The sequence below is a fragment of the Oreochromis niloticus genome, linkage group LG7, assembly GCF_001858045.2.
Source record: "Oreochromis niloticus isolate F11D_XX linkage group LG7, O_niloticus_UMD_NMBU, whole genome shotgun sequence".
NCBI classification, from domain to species: Eukaryota; Metazoa; Chordata; class Actinopteri; order Cichliformes; family Cichlidae; genus Oreochromis; species Oreochromis niloticus.
Window position 1 is genome coordinate 9,953,219 of NC_031972.2, and position 19,101 is coordinate 9,972,319.

General features: G+C 39.6%; 1 protein-coding gene across 2 annotated transcripts; it reads left to right on the top strand.

Annotated features, from left to right (window-relative positions):
• The first annotated feature begins 1,699 nt into the window (after positions 1–1,699).
• On the top strand, positions 1,700–18,847 carry ash2l (ash2 like, histone lysine methyltransferase complex subunit). 2 transcript variants are annotated; one of them, XM_003439633.5, is made up of 17 exons: positions 1,700–1,824; positions 2,806–2,869; positions 2,945–3,090; positions 3,186–3,274; positions 3,377–3,471; positions 4,229–4,324; positions 5,015–5,110; positions 5,208–5,283; positions 7,160–7,177; positions 11,452–11,551; positions 13,942–14,159; positions 14,966–15,133; positions 16,958–17,151; positions 17,696–17,788; positions 17,881–17,979; positions 18,066–18,125; positions 18,211–18,847. In XM_003439633.5, the coding sequence occupies exons 1-17, from the start codon at positions 1,766–1,768 to the stop codon at positions 18,316–18,318; spliced, it is 1,779 nt and encodes a 592-aa protein (XP_003439681.1). In that variant the 5' UTR covers positions 1,700–1,765; the 3' UTR covers positions 18,319–18,847. The 2 variants fall into 2 exon arrangements, with proteins under 2 accessions (XP_003439681.1, XP_005449551.1); XM_005449494.4 differs by lacking the exon at positions 7,160–7,177.
• The last annotated feature ends 254 nt before the right edge of the window (positions 18,848–19,101 follow it).

The window sequence follows — 19,101 nt, forward strand, 5'->3', positions numbered from 1 at the left end:
TGAGAACTTCCTACCGTTAACGAATAACGAATGAGGAGGTCTTACAAAGAGAAGGCATCCGCCCTTTAGCCAATGTTGTTGCAGAAAGGCGCTTCCGCCGTTACATGGGTCCCACGCACTGGCAAGCAAAAAGCGAATGTTTATGGATGATCTGAGAACCGTCGACATTGCCTGGGACAAAGCTGAAGCAGTCGCCGCTGACCGACATGGATGGAGATTGTTAGCTGCCCAATGCGCCGCTCGGCATAGAAGGAGCTAAGTGCCAAGTAAGGTCAGTCAGTCTAGAAAATTGCTAAAACTTCAAATGTGTCCCCAAATGCACTCGCAAAAAACATCAAGTGCTGAACGAACATCTTCCACCCCAGGAAAGGAAGACCAAGAGTCACCTTTGCTGCTGAGGAAAAATTCATCCAAGTCACCAGCCTCAGAAATTGCAAGTTAACAGCACCTCAAATTAGAGCCCAGATAAATGCTACAGAGTTCCAGTAGCAGACACATCTCTACATCAACTGTTCAGAGGAGACTGTGCAAATCAGGCCTTTATGGTGAAATAAGAAACCGCTACTAAAGAAAAGAAACAAGCAGAAGAGATTTGTTTGGGCCAAGAAAACAAGGAATGGACATTAGACCAGTGGAAATCTGTGCTTTGGTCTGATGAGTCCAAAATTTAAGATCTTTGGTTCCATCCTCCATGCCTTTGTCCGACTGAGAAAATGTAAATGGATGGTTTCTACATGCATGGTTCCCATCGTGAATCATAGAGGAAGAGGTGTGATGAGGTGTGTGGGGATGCTTTGCTGGTGACATTGTGAAGGCACACTGAACCAGCATGACTACCACAGCATCCTGCATCGACATGCCATCCCATCCGGTTTGCGTTTAGTTGAACCAGTTTGACCAAGAAGGAGAGTAATGCTGTGCCAGATGGCCTGGCCTCCACAGTCAACTGATCTAAACCCAATCAAGATGGTTTGGGATGAGATGGACCACAGAGTGGTTTGCAAAAGGGCCAACAAGGGCTGAGCATCTCTGGGAACTCCTTCAAGTATCTACCTCATGAAGCTCATCGAGAGAATGCCAGAAGTGTGCAGTAATCAAACAAAGGGTGGCTATTTTGAAGAATCTATGTTTTGAGTTATTTAAAACTTTTTTCTTTACTATATAATTCCATATGCATTCATTCATAGTTTTGATGCCTTCAGTGAGAATCTGCAATGTAAATACTCATGAAAATAAAGAAAAACAATGAGGTGTGTCCAAACTTTTGACTGGTAGCGAATTTCATGTAAGATGTAAAGACTACTTTTAAAATATTTGAATTGGATCAGATAACCACAATTAGAAAAATAAAATATTTCAACTCCTCCTAACATGGATTTTAAAATTTACATTCTAAAATTTTAAATGAAATTTTTCCAATTAATGATTTTATTAGGCTGAGACTTGAAGTTGATTCAAATGGTTGTACTGTTATAGTGAGTATAAAAAAATAGAGAGAATAATCACGATTAGACTCTTTCTAATGAATAGAGAAGTGTTTAGTAAAAAAAAACAACTTTAACCTAACATGGTTGTTTATGCTAACCTTTAAATTTACAGCTGGATGCAATTTGTGCTTTTGATTGGGAATAGTTTGCCTTTGTTTGTTTGTTTTTTGGTAATTTTGTTGAGTACAACTTCACAAATTTGAATTCCTGTGGCACTGATTTACTAACCGGAAGCTGTCATCTTCTCGCGATGTTTTTTGCTGTTATTGATTCGAAACATGGCGTCCGAAGTAGAGGCGGGCATTGCTAGTGCAGCCGAACCGGAGTCCGGAGACGGGTATGTGCGCTTGATGCAACATTTTTTTTGTGTGTGTAGATTGTATAGAATTTTTAGGTTATAATGCGGATTATATGTGTACATATAACCCGCATTAATCAGCATTAACGTTCTGTTTTTATCAGAAACACTGTTAGCAAACTGGCTAAACTTGCTAACTAGCATTAGCTTTCCTTAAACTTACAGAGGATCCCTAATGTTAGAGTTTAAGCTGGATTTATGGTCCCGCAAATGTGTCCATCCGCGTACACGTTTCCCAGCATCTGCATCTGCAGGTCCATAATTTCCACTGTATTACAAGCGTGTACAACACCGGAATAGAGCAGGGAGCAATATAGGAGTTTACCGGTTTTGGCACATTAAACCGTGCCAAAACCCAAATATCAAAAATTATCGTACGAGTAGCACAGAGTGTGGTTGCAGTGACACTTTTTTATTGTTTTATACACTCGATTTCTATTCAGGTTTAGCTTCGCTTTTCTCCGTCGCTAGCTAACGGACCAACAACAACACATGCGAGAGTGTCTCATAGGCCGGTTGTAAGACATACTTTGCACACCGCCTCCATCTGACAGCAGAGCTCACTGCGGCCATAAATTCTGCTTAAATTCCTGACCTACCGAAAAGCGTACGCAGCCAGTTTGAAAGAGAAAGCAGCTTTACACCAACAGACCCTACACTGTGTGGTCTGCTGACAGACACGTAAAATCTGGAAATTATAACTGAAGACCTTCTATCTTTTGACTTTATGTGGAAAATAGCAATTTGTTCTCTAGTAGTACGTTTTTGATTAAAAGAAAAACTAACAAAGGGAAAACAAGTGAGCATGTACTAGCTGAAATAAGATCTCTTCATGGATGGGTAAACTTTGGTTTTCCTTAAATAAAATAAAGTTAATAGAAATGTTGTTATTGCACTCTTATGGCTGCTTTTGCATTTATAATAATTGTTGGATCATCTGATTTGTCCATTGATGTTCAGGGAAACTGCATTTGGAGTGCTACCGACCATGGAGACTGAATCATCTAATGGCAAAGAGGGAATGGTACTGAGTTATATAACTGCTAAGACTTTGTTTTTTAAATTCTTGCTTTTAATTATCTGAGTTTGATTATTTCAGGAGGCAGCTGGTGAAGGCTCAGAGGCTGCTGACGCTCTCACTGGATCAGGAGATGAGGAGAGTGGCAGGCAGCTAGGAGAGGTGGAGCTGCAATGTGCTTTGTGCATGAAGTGGTTCACCGCTGACACATTTGGCATCGGCACAGAGTAAAGCCAATTTTCGGTAGCTGGTCAGTACAATATCAGCAGCTGTGTAACGGTCCTGACAGCTTTCATGCTCCAGTCTTTCTCCTCCTCTACAGGACCTGTCTGCCCTTTATGACCAATTATGTGTTTCACTGCAACGTGTGCCATCACAGTGGTAACACATATTTTCTCAGGAAACAAGCAAGTATGTGTGCCATGTGCTTTAACCAGCTAATAATCTTTATGAAGCTTGAAGATCATAACTTACTGTGTTTTGAATGACTGACAAAGTGATTTTGTTTCTCAGACCTGAAAGAGATGTGTCTCACAGCTCTTGCTAACCTGACATGGAGATCCAGAACACAAGACGAGCACCCAAAGACCATGTTCTCTAAAGACAAGGTGCGTGTAACTGTTTTTGGCTTTTCCAATGAATATTACACTTATAGGATAGCCATTAGTCTTATAAGTAGGTGTATCAAACTGTTCCCTTCCTATTTCAAACATAGTAGATGTTCATGGAACAGTTTTAAATTCTGAGTAATCGCAATCTTTACTTAAATTACTGTTGTCCAGTTCATTTCCTGACGCGCACTGAGTATATGAAAACTGTGGGTCAGGCAGTAGAGCAGGTCATCTACCACCTAAAAGAGCCATCTTCAGCTCCTTCAATATTCTTAAGGGTTAAAGGATAGACTATAGAACTGTGTTAAAGTGGGTGTGAATGGGCGAATGAGGTTTGTGGTATACGAGTTCCAGTCAAGTTAGTTTCCTAAATCATAATGGGAAATGAGCACAATCGTGTATAAACACACACTGGTGGATGGTCATCTCAGATGAGCCATGGGAGGTCAGACGGTAGTGTACCTTTTGTACCAGTTTTAAGCTGGGAAAAATGGGTCGAGTTACATCAGAAGGGGAGCTGAATGTAAAATCCTTTACAAATAATTGAAGTGAATCAAACATATTCAAGGGAGGCAGATGATCTGCTGTGGTGACAACCTATTAAAAGGGAGCAGGGGAAAGAATTCAAGCTTATGGACTTTTATGTGAAAGAATTATTGTTTACCTTTTTTTTTTTTTTTTAACTTGTTGAAGCCCTCCTAAATTGTAGGATTAATTAATTTTCAATTTTCTTTCTTCTTTTCTTTTGTTACAGGATATCATCCCATTTATTGACAAGTACTGGGAGTGCATGACAACTCGACAGAGACCCGGGAAGCTCACCTGGCCAAACAACATAGTGAAGACAATGGTACAGTGACTGCTAAAGTCAATTACACAGAAAATATAGGCAGTTATGCTTTAAATTCTCCTTCTTTATTAAAAAACAAAACAAAAAACAAACCATGTCCATGTGAAGACAGCACAGTTAGGAAAAATGTAACTGTTGCAGTGTGCACTGTACAGGAGTACAGGAGTTGTACAGAGAGAGAGCCACAGGTAGGAATGATTTTCTGTGTCATTCAGTGGTGCATTTTGATAATCTCAGTGTCTTACTGAACATGCTCCTGTGAATGGCCAGCCTCTCTGGCACCAACCTAAGGAAGTCCAGCTCCGTCCCCACAACATTAATGGCTTTGCGGATGACCTTATTGAGTCTGTTGGCATCTGCGACCCTCAACCTGCTGTTCCAGTATGCAACGGCATAGAGGATGGCACTGGTCACAAAAGACTCGGAAAAAGTCATGAGCTTTGTCCGACAGATGTTGAAAGATCTCAGCCACCTCAGAAAATAGTGTAGAGTACAGTGATGTTTTTAACCCAGTCCAGTTTGTTATCTATGTGTACTCTGAGGTATTTATAGAAATGTTGTTTAACCATTCTTATAACTATACACCCTGCTGCACTGCTGTTTCATCCCCAGGTATCCTTATATAAATAAATATGTAATGATTATTGATATGTTGTAGTATTAGTATTGAGTAGAATTTTTATTTTCCAGTGCAAAGAGCGTGATGTTTTCCTGGTGAAGGAACACCCTGATCCAGGCAGTAAAGACCCTGAAGAGGAGTACCCTAAATTTGGCCTTTTGGACCAGGTATTTACTGTTTTATTCAGTTATTTGTTGTACACTGGAGGGGCATTTGTTGCATTAAAAAAAAATACAGTGTGTAAAATATGTATTTCTTGTGTAGGACCTGGGAAACATTGGACCCTCATATGACACACAGAAACAGACCACTGGTACTCCCATGGCTGGTGGGCTCAATGGTAAGGGTGCAAAACAATATTCCAAACTGTAATAATGATAAGCACAGATTACAGTTCTGTTATATAACATTGTGTGTTAAAGAAAAAGAGGGAAAAATATTTGGAGGCGGTTTCACACCCACAGTTTGATTCGTTTGGCCCCAAAGTAAATTAATAGAATATTGTTCCTTGTTGATTTGTAGTTTTGGTTCACTTTACATCATTATAAAATAAACAGACATTTTGGATAGATTTCACAGCTGTCATCCTGCAGCAACAACTCTCACAGTTGCACATGTAAAGATAATATTTCGGAGATGTGACAGCAGATGACGGTGCACTTTATTAAACTTGACAATCCATCATTAACAAGATACTGATTGCAGGCATTATAATCTGGCTCTGGCTCAGCCAGCATATAATGTTTATAACTCTGTAGCAATCAGAATTATTGGCTTTAGATTTACTTTTCCAAGTGGATCATTACAGCTGAAGAGGTTCAGTGTTTTGAGTGCGTATGCCCAACAGGGTTGGATGTATATTTATATCAAAAGTCCCACTCAAGAGAAACAAACATAATCAGGAGTAAATAATTTAATTTTAAGGGCACAAATATTAATTCTTATTTCCACAAATAAATTCTTCACGTGTAAATTAAACAGGCTGCAGGTGTAGAACTCTGCAGCCAAACACACAAAGATGCTGTCACACATGTGAGAATATTGTTTTGCAAACTCTGCAGAAAATTCATGCTCTTGCAGCTCAATTCTCCTGTGAATCAGAGGGAAAATATACGATCACACAGGTGGTCCATTAATGTTGTGAAGGAGGACATGCTGAACATTGAAGTGTCAGAGGAGGACGTTAGGGATGGGGTAAGATAAAGACAGGTGATTTGCTATGGCAACCTCTCAAGGGAGCAGCGGAAAGAGAAGATATATTCATTAAATTGTTAAGAGGTCACTGTTATACTAACTGGGCAAAATGTGCAGAAGCATGTAATAGCAACTTTTCTTTTGCTAAAAATTAAAGCTTTTGCTCAGTTATTCCACTGTTTGTGGATTCATTTATTGGTTAGGTGTAATGTTTTCAGGTTTGGGGCTAGAGATTTTTAATTTTTTTGAGCAAGTTAACCACCTTATCTTAACTGACTGTCATCCCTCTTGCTCACAGCTGTGACAAAAAAAGCTTAGCCTTTGAAATGACTTCTTGCTTTCCTGTGCTCTCTCTCTCTCCCTCAGATTTTCATTGGTCATGCAAGCACTGAGGTCTCAGTGAAGGAGAGTGATATACAGTGTGTTAGAGCAAGTTTGTGTTGATTAAAACGTTCTCTGCTGCAGTCACTCTAACATAAAAAAATTATTTTGATTGGGCTTTTTTTTCACCGTAGAACTGGATAAAATTTCCTTGGATACATACCAAGGCCCTCCTTTTCAGGTAGAGTTGGTTAGGTTTCATTTGCACCAGTTTGACAGCTTTGACAAACTGCTGGCATGTATCATAGTAAACCCTTGATTACAATTTCCATGTCCTCCAGGGTTTGCTAGGGTCCAAGTGATGTAAATCTTGCCATCAGATGGTGAGGGCAGGGCAGACCTTGATGTGCCTGCCTATTGTTTTTTGTTTGTCTTCTCCCCCCTCTTGCTACCTGACTTGTCCACAGAGAAGTGAACATCAATCTGAGTGTAACAGGAATGACTACTGGCCATTGTGTCTCTACCTTTCCATGTCCATGTCCACAGCAGAGTATAATCAAGGCATAAGAGTGTGACTAAACTGAACCAAATGGGTTGGGTGTGAAATCAGCCTTACATGAATAATGAGCTGTAAACTCCCCAAACTCAGTCAAATGGTGTGATATGTGATTCCCATAGTGATTCTGTGCATTATGTTCCAGGTGGATCTTCTTTCTCAGGTGAATATGTGGTGTTTTGGCATCTGGAGCAATTAGTGTGGGGTTTGTGTGTGTGTGTGTGTGTGTGTGTGTGTGTGTGTGTGTGTGTGTGTGTGTGTGTGTGTGTGTGTGTGTGTGTGTGTGTGTGTGTGTGTGTGTGTGTGTCATAACTTCTCTGGATAGAAGTTGGCCCAAATGTTCCAATCAGACTTTCCGGTGTAGCACAAACCAACCCAAACTGATCCCCAAAAAGCATCTTGAGGGCAACTTCATCCACATCTAGTTGTAACCTCCCTGTCTGCTCTCTGCATCTGTTTGGTCTCCCACCCACCTTCTAAAAAGCTTTTACCCTCATTTGTGAATCTTCCTTGTCTCTGGCTTGCTGCTAATGAGCTCTGAAATCCTTCAAAATCTCCTGACTGTAATGGCACTCTGCCCTTCCAAAGTGCAATGGCTGCGAGAATAGATTTTCATTTTTGATTTGCTATTGGCTTTTACCCAATGCTTATTAGCCTCATCCTCTTCAGTTGCCTCCATCTCAAGTTTTGTGTCACAGGACTGGAGCCATAAAATTACTTTAAAAAGATAAGCTCGACAGCAAAGGAAAAAAACCCCCAAAATGACAGGTTTTAGACATTTCTAGAAGCAAGCTATACAAAAATATCCTACAGTAGTGTGAAAAATTAATTATTTTCTCGGATTTTATTTACTAAACAATTGTGTTCAGTAAATAAAATGGATATTGTGAAAATAATGTCTAGATTAGAATCTTTAATGTTTGTAGTTTGTGATGATCAAATATTTTAACATCACAATGAATTTTAAAAATTAGTTGTTGTTGTTGTTGGCATTAAGCTGTACTTGCAATGGGATGTTTATAATATGCATTTATTACTTCAACTCACACCTACATTCAGTGGTTAAACCTGTAGTTCACAAATAGCCCTTTTCTATTAGTACCTACTTGGGTTGGCTTGACATGACTCGACTCGGTTTGTAGGGTTTCCATTAGGTGTAATAAATGGTACCAGGTACTTTTAGTACCTCCTCTGCTGGGGTTCCAAGCAATCTGAGGCAAAAATCTGACGTCAACATACTACGTGCCAACGATGAGAGTGTCTCTCCTTCATGAAAATCAACACCAATTTTGAAACCCGGTAATGAGGGGGCAAAAAAAATAAGAACAATATGGTCCCAGAATCTGACAAAAAGCCATACACTGAGCAGCAGGCATACCATCGACTCAACGTCCTCCTTTGTTGTGTGGTTTGTGTTGCATGCAAATGAGTCACGGGACCTTCGACTATGTTGCTATAATGACCCCATGTACATTTGGTGGTATTCAATTGTAATGGAAAATGACCAAAACTGCAGATATACAAGTAGGTACTAGTGGAAAAGACCTATAATTTAGTTAGTAAAAGATGTTCAGATGTATATTGAACAACTGAGTAACACGCTAGAATTGGAGACAAAAATTTGACTTAAAAATTAGAAAAATAAGAACTGAGTTATGTGCAGCTACTGAGAAGCCATCACTTGAATCACTAAACTTATTGGTAAGTGGGCATGTTTGGTTAGTTCTTGTTTACTTTATAGCACTTAATTTTGACTTTCTATTTGTGTTTGGAGGAATGAGTTGAATCAAATTAGTCGGTCTTGTTCCATATAATTTACATTTTGCCAGACAGATGTGGCAAGGTCACATCAAAGAGGCATTAGAGGCTGATAGTATTTGGAAAATGCCACATAAGTCATGGACTAATTCCTGCCTTTTTGTGTCTGCTGTCCTTCCTGTTTACTCCAGATGCTGAATAAGCTGCTTTCTCCATTTGTGTGTGTATGCTTAGTGGTGGTTTTGGCAATATTGTTATAAAAAACATTTTAAAAAAGAAACAATAGTTGTATATTAAATAGTAATATTGAGCAGCAAACTTTTTTCTTTAAAGTCATTTACATATATTTATTGCAACTTGTTTTCAATGGCTGTCTGTCCACAAATTCACTGCTGCTTTATCTGTACTCTGGCCTTTGGGTTCAGTTACACCAACAGCACTTAAGCTAAGTCAGTCATAACTTATTGTAACTTCTTGTGTAATCCCGGTTCTCAAAGCACCATATGTTAGATGTTTCACTTGGAGACGCACATTGCTGGGTATTCTTGAGAAGCATTATACCAGTCCTGATCTGCTGATGATGACAACATCTGTTGGGCTGAACCACTCACCCTTAAATAGCTTGCTCTATTGCATAGTCTGGACAAAAGTGAGGAGGGAGGACCAGCATGTTGTGGCATAGATGCCCCTTAAACAGGGCTCAGGATGCTGCTAGACAACAAGTAAAGTGAGCTTGCAGACCAACTGGCACCTGCAGCCCCTGACTCGTATAAACACTGACAAGCCAGCTCAGTAAATGAAAAGCCAAAGAACTTTGCTGAAAACTCTTTTTCCTGCCCAAAAAAAGCATGCGAAACGCAGACAGTGCACATATTGTTCTTTATATGAAACCAAAGGAGACATGGAAAGATAAAAGGCACATATGAACCAATTGCGTTAGGAAACGAATGCTCTCCCCCTTGCAGAGGCCCAAATCACTGCTAAGTCTCCAGAGGCCATCTGGGGGCCCCTTTAAAATAAAATTTAAAAAAAGGACATGCAGGATTGTTGGCCAGCTGTTTTATCTCCAAACCCTACATGACAAGTAGTAATAGCAGCCTAGTAAACTTTAAATGTGAAAAAAGCTTTATGCTTGTCAATCAGGTCTTATAAGAATGATTTTTAAAAAAACTACACAAACCAGACATGGAAAGGGAATGTGAGATCCCCAAGCATTTTAAATGGTGTTAAACCCTGAAGAAGACCATCGGCCCTTGCACTTTTCAGCATGTGCAACCAGTGTAAACACAGTTCCCCCTAACATTTGAACATTAGAATGTGGGATTGCTAGAGAATGCTGATCCAGAGACCCTTTACTGATTACCCTGCCTCTACACTGCCCCAGCTGGACAAGCTTGATTCCATAGTGACTGCTCTCTGAGACTGCACGGTGCCCACTGGGCACGTCAGAAAAGCTGGATGTCACCAATGGCACAATTCCACTGTTACAATTACTCTTTTCTGCTGTGCACTGGGCTAGGTCTGAGATGAGACACCCAGCACTTAAAACCCCCTCCTCTGTAGCCAGCTGAATCAGACTACCAGGGTACCTGATGCCATAAGCCCCAGTAACCAAAGCATAATCTGAAGGTACCCTTTTGTGCAGGTGGCAAAGAATGAGGCACGCTCTGAATGCCTTCACTTTAGCAAATGAAATTGAGTGTCTTTTATACTGTCTACTTCCCATTACCCCAAACCTGCTGCGAAAGATGGCTGCCCCTCCCTGAGCCTGGTTCCTCCGAAGGGTTTTTCCTGTTAAAAAGAAGTTTTTCCTTCTCACTGTCACCAAGTGCTTGCTCAAAGGGGTTCATTCATTCATGTTCACCAAATGTTTATAATCACCTTGATCTTTTCCCACACATGCCTTCTGTGAGACTGATACCTCTTCCAGCAGCTCCAGTAAGACTGGAAATAACTGGTTTGCTGGCATTCTCTGTTACCACAAAAAGCCAAGTAATGTTCAACCTGTAATGTAGCACATTTGCAGACGTTCTGCATATCCGTCCTAGCAGTGGGGGAAGTTGGTGCGCTGTCCTCTTTACCTCAAGAGGGAATTAAAATTTCATGCGTCATCCTCCCAGTTGGATATGAGGAGCTGTGAGGTGTTATCATAGTGATCCTCATAATCTCCAATACCTCATTCAGTGGTGCCACTGTGGCTAGGTCTATTTGTGGTTAAACTTCCTCAACTCCTTGTCATCACTGTCAGTCAACGTGTCAGCCCAGAGTCGACTGTTCCCTCAGGATTGCAGGAGGGCGCTGTCATTTCTGCAGATTTCTGCACCAAACAAGTGAAAGAAAAGACCAACCTAGTAGTTAAGGTCAGGTTCAGTAAATACCAGTTGGTGTAATCAGACCTGGAGACTAGTGCCTGCAGTACTGCTAGTCTTTTTATATGTCCACTACACCTAGGTAGAGCTAAGCTAATGGAAAGCTAATTTAAGACGCCGGCCCTGCAATAAATAAATGGTTGTACAGCCTGAAAAATGAGAGGGGGGAAAAGTTGACGTAAGGAAAATTTCTTGCAGGACTGCGTGAGAAATTGGCATCTATGTGTATATTGCCTTTGCTACTGTCTGACTGTTTGTTTGTGTGTGCCTGTGTGGGTTCATTTGAATAATCTATCGTACGTTCTTGAAGGTGCTTTGGCCCCTGGTCCAGGAAAAGGAAGAGGGGCCAAACGTAAACAACAGCAGCAACAAGAGGGGACGGCTGCAGGAGCAGCTAAGAGAACTAGGAGGTACTAACTGTCCTGTACTATCATATTGCACTGTTGTATGTTCTGTCTGTCATGTATCTTGTATAACAACTGGGAGACTTGTGTTTATTATATACTCAGGTATCACCATAATGTCAGCAAAGATTATTTAAATGTGATGAATCAACTCCTGTCAAATACATGCATAGGTCATAGCTGGCTGGCTATATGCCTGCATGATGGCCATTACTGTTGTAAACAAATGTAAGATATACATCTTTGCTTACATTATATGATTTGGTGATGGCTAAAATCCATTTAGTTGATGAGGTAATTTGGCAAACTTTCACGTTAGCATTTCCATTCTGGTTGAAGACTTCCTCAAAGTGACAGGCCTATATTGTCCAGGGGAAATACTTTGGGACAAAGTCAACATAGGCTTTTTTCCTTCTTTTTTCCCCCTGATACAAAGGCAGTGGGTGAGCATTAATCAACCAGCTTCGTCTATGTTCGCAATTAAAGGCGACCAAGGGAGTTAGATTTCTGAGTCTGTTTAGGTTTTAAGGTTTAGGTAAGTCTATTCGGACACTGGGCCTCATTTATTGAAATTTGTGAGGAAATGTTCTTACCATGTGGAAAAAAAACTGGATTCCACACAAAATTACTGTTGAAATGATTACCGGAACAAACTGGTCTATTTTGTTCTCACCACATGCATATTAAGGTAAATCAGAATCATTCAGAACCATCAGCCTTGTGCACTCTCCTTACAATTTGCATGTTGCCCTGCCTCCATTTCACAATATAAGTAAATACTTTTGAGTGATGATGTTGATGATGTTGCTGTGCGATATGACCAAAATCTCATATCCCGATATTAAGACATCTATCGTCCGATAACGATATAAATCACAAAAATGTAACATTTTCTGTAAATTCTGTGAATGTCGGGCAGCTCAACTTGCGTGAAGTGTTTCCAGCTGGGCGTCGCGTACCTGGACTCAAGTGTTTTAACTGATGCATGAAACGATACATTTTTAGACATAGGTTGTAACGGCCGCCATTTTCTTTGTGAGTATTTATTACACAGCGTGCTGCGGGGAAAACCCTGTTCTAACGTTTGAGTCTAAGGTTTATTTTTTAGCACCTCACGGCTCTTTTTTGCTTCTCATCCGTAAATACTCTGCATCTTTCATGTGATTCAGTTTATTTTGAAAAGTCTCAACAGGATCCTGAGCTTTATTGTGAAAGGTTTATGTGGAAAATAAACAAGCGGACACGAGGTGGTTTTACCGTCGTTGTTGCTAACGACAACGCATAAAAACAGGCGCTTGTCCGTCTGTAGTGTGGTTATGTTAAATATAAGAGAAAGAGAGAACTTTAGGAAATTAATATAGCCACTACAGTGACCATCAAAATAATGAAAAAATATTGCCGTAAACAGTTTATTTTGCGACACCACGAAACAAACGATAGCGTAAAATGAAACGATAGACGTTTTTATATCGTCATCCGATATATATCGTTATATCGAACAGCCCTATGTTGTAAGAGAGAAGCCTGTATCTCTAAGGCAAAATATAAGCAAAAGAATCTGTCCCAGAAAATTGAATGGTAGTTTAGGAGGTCCACATAGACAGCCAGAAGAAACCGCTTTCCAAAGTGTTTGTCCAAAGTGTAAGTGACAGTCATTTAAAAATAATAATAAAAAGCAACACTTGGGCTGAAAACAGTACATGAGTGATTATGGACTTTGTGATGGATGCCGATCTCATCACCACAACCGCAGGGAATATACTTTCTTCTCACATGTTCATCACTCTTATTCTTGTCTGGATTATTTCCTAGTCAGCAGCTCACTGTTGAGACACTGTTTCAGACACTTAGACCCAATAGCTGTCAGCGATCATGCTCCTGTGTCTTTAATACTAGTAATTAAGAAGGTAATGCCGCCAAGTAAAAACTGGAGATTTAATAAATCATTGCTTAAAGATAAAAGAGAAAGAAGAAAAGAAAAAACAAACATATTCAAGAATTAGAGGAAACCATTAAATCCTTTTCATTTGATTCATTTGGTTGATTCCCAATATAATAAACTACTCAGATTAGCTGGCAGGAGGTCTTATCATCTTTTTGAAGATGCTCACTACTTTTGAGGAGACCACTCTGCAGGCGGGAGGATCCACCAGAGGTGGAGGGGCTGAATGGGCTTGGACCCCCCTGCCCTTGTTGGATTTCTGGGAATTTATTTTTAAAAAAAAAACGTAGCTTGTGGCCATTTTAGTTTTAGTTATATAACAAATTTATAGTTATATGTATGTCATAGTTATCCCTATGCATTTTTCTAATGCAAATCTCTTTTTTTCTTCGTGCAACTTTTAACACGTACATGCTACCATTAAATTATAACTTGTCATTCTATCTCTTTGCAGCGACCCTCTGTTCTCTGCTCAGCGGCTGCCTCCTCATGGTTACCCACTGGAGCACCCATTTAATAAAGATGGCTACCGTTATGTCCTAGCAGAACCAGACCCGCATGCTCCAGACCCGGAGAAGCTCGAATTAGACTGTTGGGCAGGCAAACCCATACCTGGTGATCTATACAGGGCCTGTCTGTATGAGAGAGTGCTGCTGGCCTTACATGACAGAGGTATGGGTTTCAAGGAATTTCTTTTTTTTCCTGTGAACAATACTGTGCACAAGGCTTGAGCCACCCATGACTGCTTTGTATTTTGTTAAGTGTTTTGTTTGCGGCAGTTTATTGACATATGGACAACGAAAATGGAAATTCAGTATATGAGGCAGAGTGTAGAATGTCAAGAAGTTTGAAACTCGATATTTGGTAAGCTTTTTTGTTATTCATTTTCGCAGACCTCAGGAGTACTTTACCAGGCTTCTTGACAGACATTCCAAATCTCTTCATCAAACCATCCATTAATCCATCAATCAATTGTCACATGCAAAGTTGTTACCTGCAGTGAAATTGGACCCCTTCCGAACAAACATACTCTTGAAACCACAAACATCACATTGGAAAGACAATGTGATGTTTGTGGTAAAAGTACAAGGATCACAATGTCTTTAGGTACAAAAAGTACCTAAAGATGTAACTGAAAGTTGGTCCTTTGCTAAGTTTTCTGTTATGCTTAGGCACAACACTGATTCATCCCTCAACTTAGAAGCCTTTTGTAATGCTTGAATCATTCATAAGTAAGTCGCTTAACAAATTTTCCTCTGAAAATTTTCTGGTACAAGGACTGAAACTGAATCCAAAAGTAGTTAATATCTTGATGTTCAGAAAGCCTGTACAACTGTTGCTGAACACCCCTTTAAAAAAACAAATTACAAAAAAGTCTGGTTCCTTGAAAACAAAATGGAAACAAAATATAGGTGACTCAAGACTTTTCATGGCACTTTACTTTATGGTGTGTATGAATAAGTATGTTTATTTTGCAGCGCCTCAGTTGAAGATCTCTGATGATCGCCTGACAGTGACTGGGGAGAAGGGTTACTCAATGGTCCGAGCTTCCCATGGTGTCCGGAAAGGCGCCTGGTACTTTGAGGTGTCTGTTGATGACATGCCTCCAGAGACTGCAGCCAGACTTGGCTGGTCTCAACCACTTGGTCAGTAGTGCTTTGTACTCATACAAATATGTTTACATTTACATCTACAATATAGTTTGTGTACAGAGTAGAAAGACATATATACAGTGTCATTAAAATACACTTATACAGTCTCATCAGTTGACTGTAGATCAGCTTAAAAAGAGTTTACAAGGTTATTATAGTTCAATAAAGCTAAACTAAAAATACAAACTTGGGTGTGGAAAGATATTTTTGTTAACTTGTATAAGAATAAAAACTAGAATTTAAAGAAAATTATATAGTGTATCTGAAAAATTGACTAAAAAGAAATGTATATTTTGTGCATTGAGGCAGGAATGTCATCACTGTGAGTCAAGATCATTTAAGTGTATTGCGATAACCGGAGTCTTCATTCTGAGTTAAAAACTAAAGCTATAGAAACAATTATTTTTAATAAAAAAAATAACAACAGGAAACCTGTAACAAAAACTGTTAATTCAAGCGAATTGAAAATAAAATTTTAATACAGAATAAAAAATGAAATGATGGAGAGAAAAAATAATGGCTCATATTAGACCTTTAGATTTCCCTTAGTGATGTTATTTTGTAACAGTAGTAATCTTGCTCAAAAGGACCACAGATTCAGGTTTGGGTCGGTCAGGTGTGTGCTCGGCTGAAGAGCAAGTGTGACACTCCATTCATTAGACTTATAACTGAACTGCCAAGTCAGGCTCAGACTGCTTAAAATGAGGCTAGGGTGAGGTCTGATGATGGTTTGCAGGGTGCCAGGCAGATTTTAGGTGTTTAAGGCCCTGGGGTCCTGTCCTCTGCTCATGGTGATGTCTGGGTCTTCTGTACTCTTGAGGACCTATGGCGGGGGGGCTCCGATCTCCTCGATCTCTGGCTTCTCACCCTTATCGTCATTGTTATGTAATAAATATATTAATATGAATAGTATTTTTTTTTTTTTTTAAGGAAAATAAATTGAGTAGCAGGAGAGACTTTTAGAGCTACCCTTGGCAAAGCAAATGTGTTTGGCACATCAGAATTCAGTTTGCCTTTGTGCTCTCAAAGCTGTGCACCTGAGATACTTATTATATTGGGGCTACCTGCTGTTACTGCCAATCTACAGAGCAATTTTCAGTTTTTGGACAATAAAGATTACTTGTGTATACATTTACATGTTCAAAATGCACAACATGTACATTTAATGTTGGCTTTGGCTCAGGAGGCAGAGTAGGTCACATACTAACTGGAAGACTGGCAGGGATATTAAGATACTAACCCCAAATTGCTCTCCGATGTTTCCATCGGCGTGTCACTGTTGGATAGAAAGCACTTAAGCATAGAAAAAAAAGTGCTTGAATGAATGGGTGAGTGAGGCATGTTGTATAAAGCAATTTGAGTGCTCAGTAGAAAATCACTATATAAGAACCAGTCCATATACAATCTACAATGTGACGAATGGCAACCTGTTCATAGTGTATACTGCGTCTTCTTCAGTGACAGCGGGGACAGCCTTCAGCCGCCTCTGTGACTCCTAAATAGATGGGAGGCTAAGATTTCACGAACCTCAAAATTTTGTTTAATGAGTATCTGCCATTCTTCTGTATTGGTATACATCAGAACAGGTCCTCTTTTTCCTTTCAGCTTTAAGGTTTCTCTGTCCTTAATCATGTTTCAGTTAATGCATATTCCCTTCAATATACCAAAATGAATAACAAAAACCAAAGTTTTAAGTAAAGTATCAAAGTATCATTTTTTCGCCATAATCTGGCAGCCCTAATATAGAGTTTGATACTCAGCTTTGACAAAATGTTAATACCACAATATGTAACATGTTGGATCTTATTTATAACTTAGGTAACCTGCAGGCGCCTCTGGGTTATGACAAGTTCAGCTACTCGTGGCGCAGTAAGAAGGGGACGCGGTTTCACCAGTCAATAGGAAAACATTATTCCTCAGGCTACGGTCAGGGAGACACACTGGGCTTCTTCATAGAGCTGCCTGAAGACACAGAGACAGCCAAGGCTCTGCCTGATACATACAAGGACAAGGTAACCTCAGCTACATCAGCTGCACTTCTGATTTCTTCTTGTGTTGAGCATTGCATTTCTGTCACATGTAGTTGTATCAAATGGTTCCAACGAGAGCTTGGCTGCGTTTCATTTATCTGACTCCCATTTCTCCCATTCTTACTTGCATCTCTTCTTTATGTTACTTATACAAGAGAGATATAAATGTCAATCAGATTTAAATCACTGGATACCACCGCCAGTATTTTTAAAGGAACAGCAACTGTTGGAATGATAGATGTGTTCCTCTGAGCCAGAATTTGTGTTGTAGAAATAACACAAATTAACAGTATTATTACTGGGATGGAATAGATGAGGGAACAGTAATTATACTGAATTGAATCTTTGACCATTCTGATAACCTGGAATTTCAAAATAAATAAGATGTTCTACAACATTATAAGTGAAAGACTCTTGTGGTTTCATGACTTTTACTCACATATTTCATGTTTTTATCTACATTTTCTCATTATGTTTTCATGTCTTTCTTGGATTAGTCACATCTAAAACCAGTTTCTCTTTTCAGGCACTAATTAAGTTTAAGAGTTACCTGTACTTTGAGGAGAAGGACTATGTGGACAAAGCAGAGAAAAGCCTCAAGCCAATGAGTCCCAGCAGGGTTAGAGAACTTCTCCAAAATTAATTCCAGTGGAGGAAACCTACTGTATTTTCCGCTACCTACCTCTTATTGGCCTGGCTCTTGTTTTTCAGATGATTTTCTACAAAAATGGAGTGAACCAAGGTGTTGCCTTTGAAAACCTGTTTGAGGGCATCTACTTCCCTGCCATCTCACTATACAAGAGCTGCACAGTCAGTACACATTTGCATTTGATGACTTATTTGATTTTAAGGTTGGAAGGGTTTTTTTTTTAAAGTATACTCTTACCTCTCTTCAGGTTTCTGTCAATTTTGGACCCCACTTCAAATATCCTCCAAAGGATGTTAAGTACCAGCCGGTGAGAGCTTCATACCTTTTAAGATTCCCAACTTTCTCCAAATGATCTTGAAACTTCCTCTGAGCCACTGTTTGATTACTTTCAGATGAGTGACATGGGCTGGGGAGCTGTGATCGAACACACTCTAGCTGACATGCTGTACCATGTGGAGACGGAGGTGGATGGACGACGTAGTCCTCCATGGGAGGGATGAAAACATTGAACTGACTACTCACACACCCTGGAGTCAAAAACGTTGTTCGACCTTTAGATAGCCAAAATGAAAACACTTCATGCTGCAGTAAACTGTAGGTCAAATAAGCAGCATTTCAGCTCTTGCAATATTAAAATATGGTCAGCAGTATGGGCTGAATGAATTCTTCCTAGACATAAAACATTTAAAATGACACCTAACTGTGGGCTGCATTCCATTATGTTATCATAGGGAGACGTTCCATACCAGGCTTTTCTGAATTAGTTTACTTATGGAGCTCTGGTTTCAAATGTGTATATTTTAAAGTTGTTATGCTTTAGAAAGATTTTAGTTCAACACATTTTTGGTACCATGAAGTTGTGCGTGTTGTTGCAGCCAAACGGAGCCAATTCACCATTTCACTTATTCTCTACATGAAAGTCTCTGTTATTGTCTCTTTTTGGTGATTTTTATTTGTTTGTGTTTTTTACACTGGGTTAAATTTAATAAAAAAAAATCCACATGGACAAAGTTGGTCTGATTAAATAAATCCTGGGTTTTGTTGAATGGTCTTTTTGGTTCACCCAGCCTTTTTCTAAGGAGCTGCTTTACTTGTGTGGGCTGCACATGCCCATATGTCCAATACCTGGTGCAGGAGACTAAAGTAGAACTTTGAAATGATATGTATCTATGATATACAAAGACAAATTTATACACAGTTTCTTTCCTATACTGTGTCTGAATAAGCTGTAATGAATACCATCAATCACCCACTACCCAGGAAAGTGTTCAATACCACTGGGA

Excerpts from the sequence above, each read along its gene's own strand:
- ash2l (XM_003439633.5), top strand. The coding sequence starts at position 1,766 with ATGGCGTCCGAAGTAGAGGCGGGCATTGCTAGTGCAGCCGAACCGGAG. Across the intron at positions 3,091-3,185 it reads ACATTTGGCATCGGCACAGA|GACCTGTCTGCCCTTTATGA; the intron begins GTAAAGCCAATT and ends CCTCCTCTACAG. Across the intron at positions 17,789-17,880 it reads AGCCAATGAGTCCCAGCAGG|ATGATTTTCTACAAAAATGG; the intron begins GTTAGAGAACTT and ends CTTGTTTTTCAG.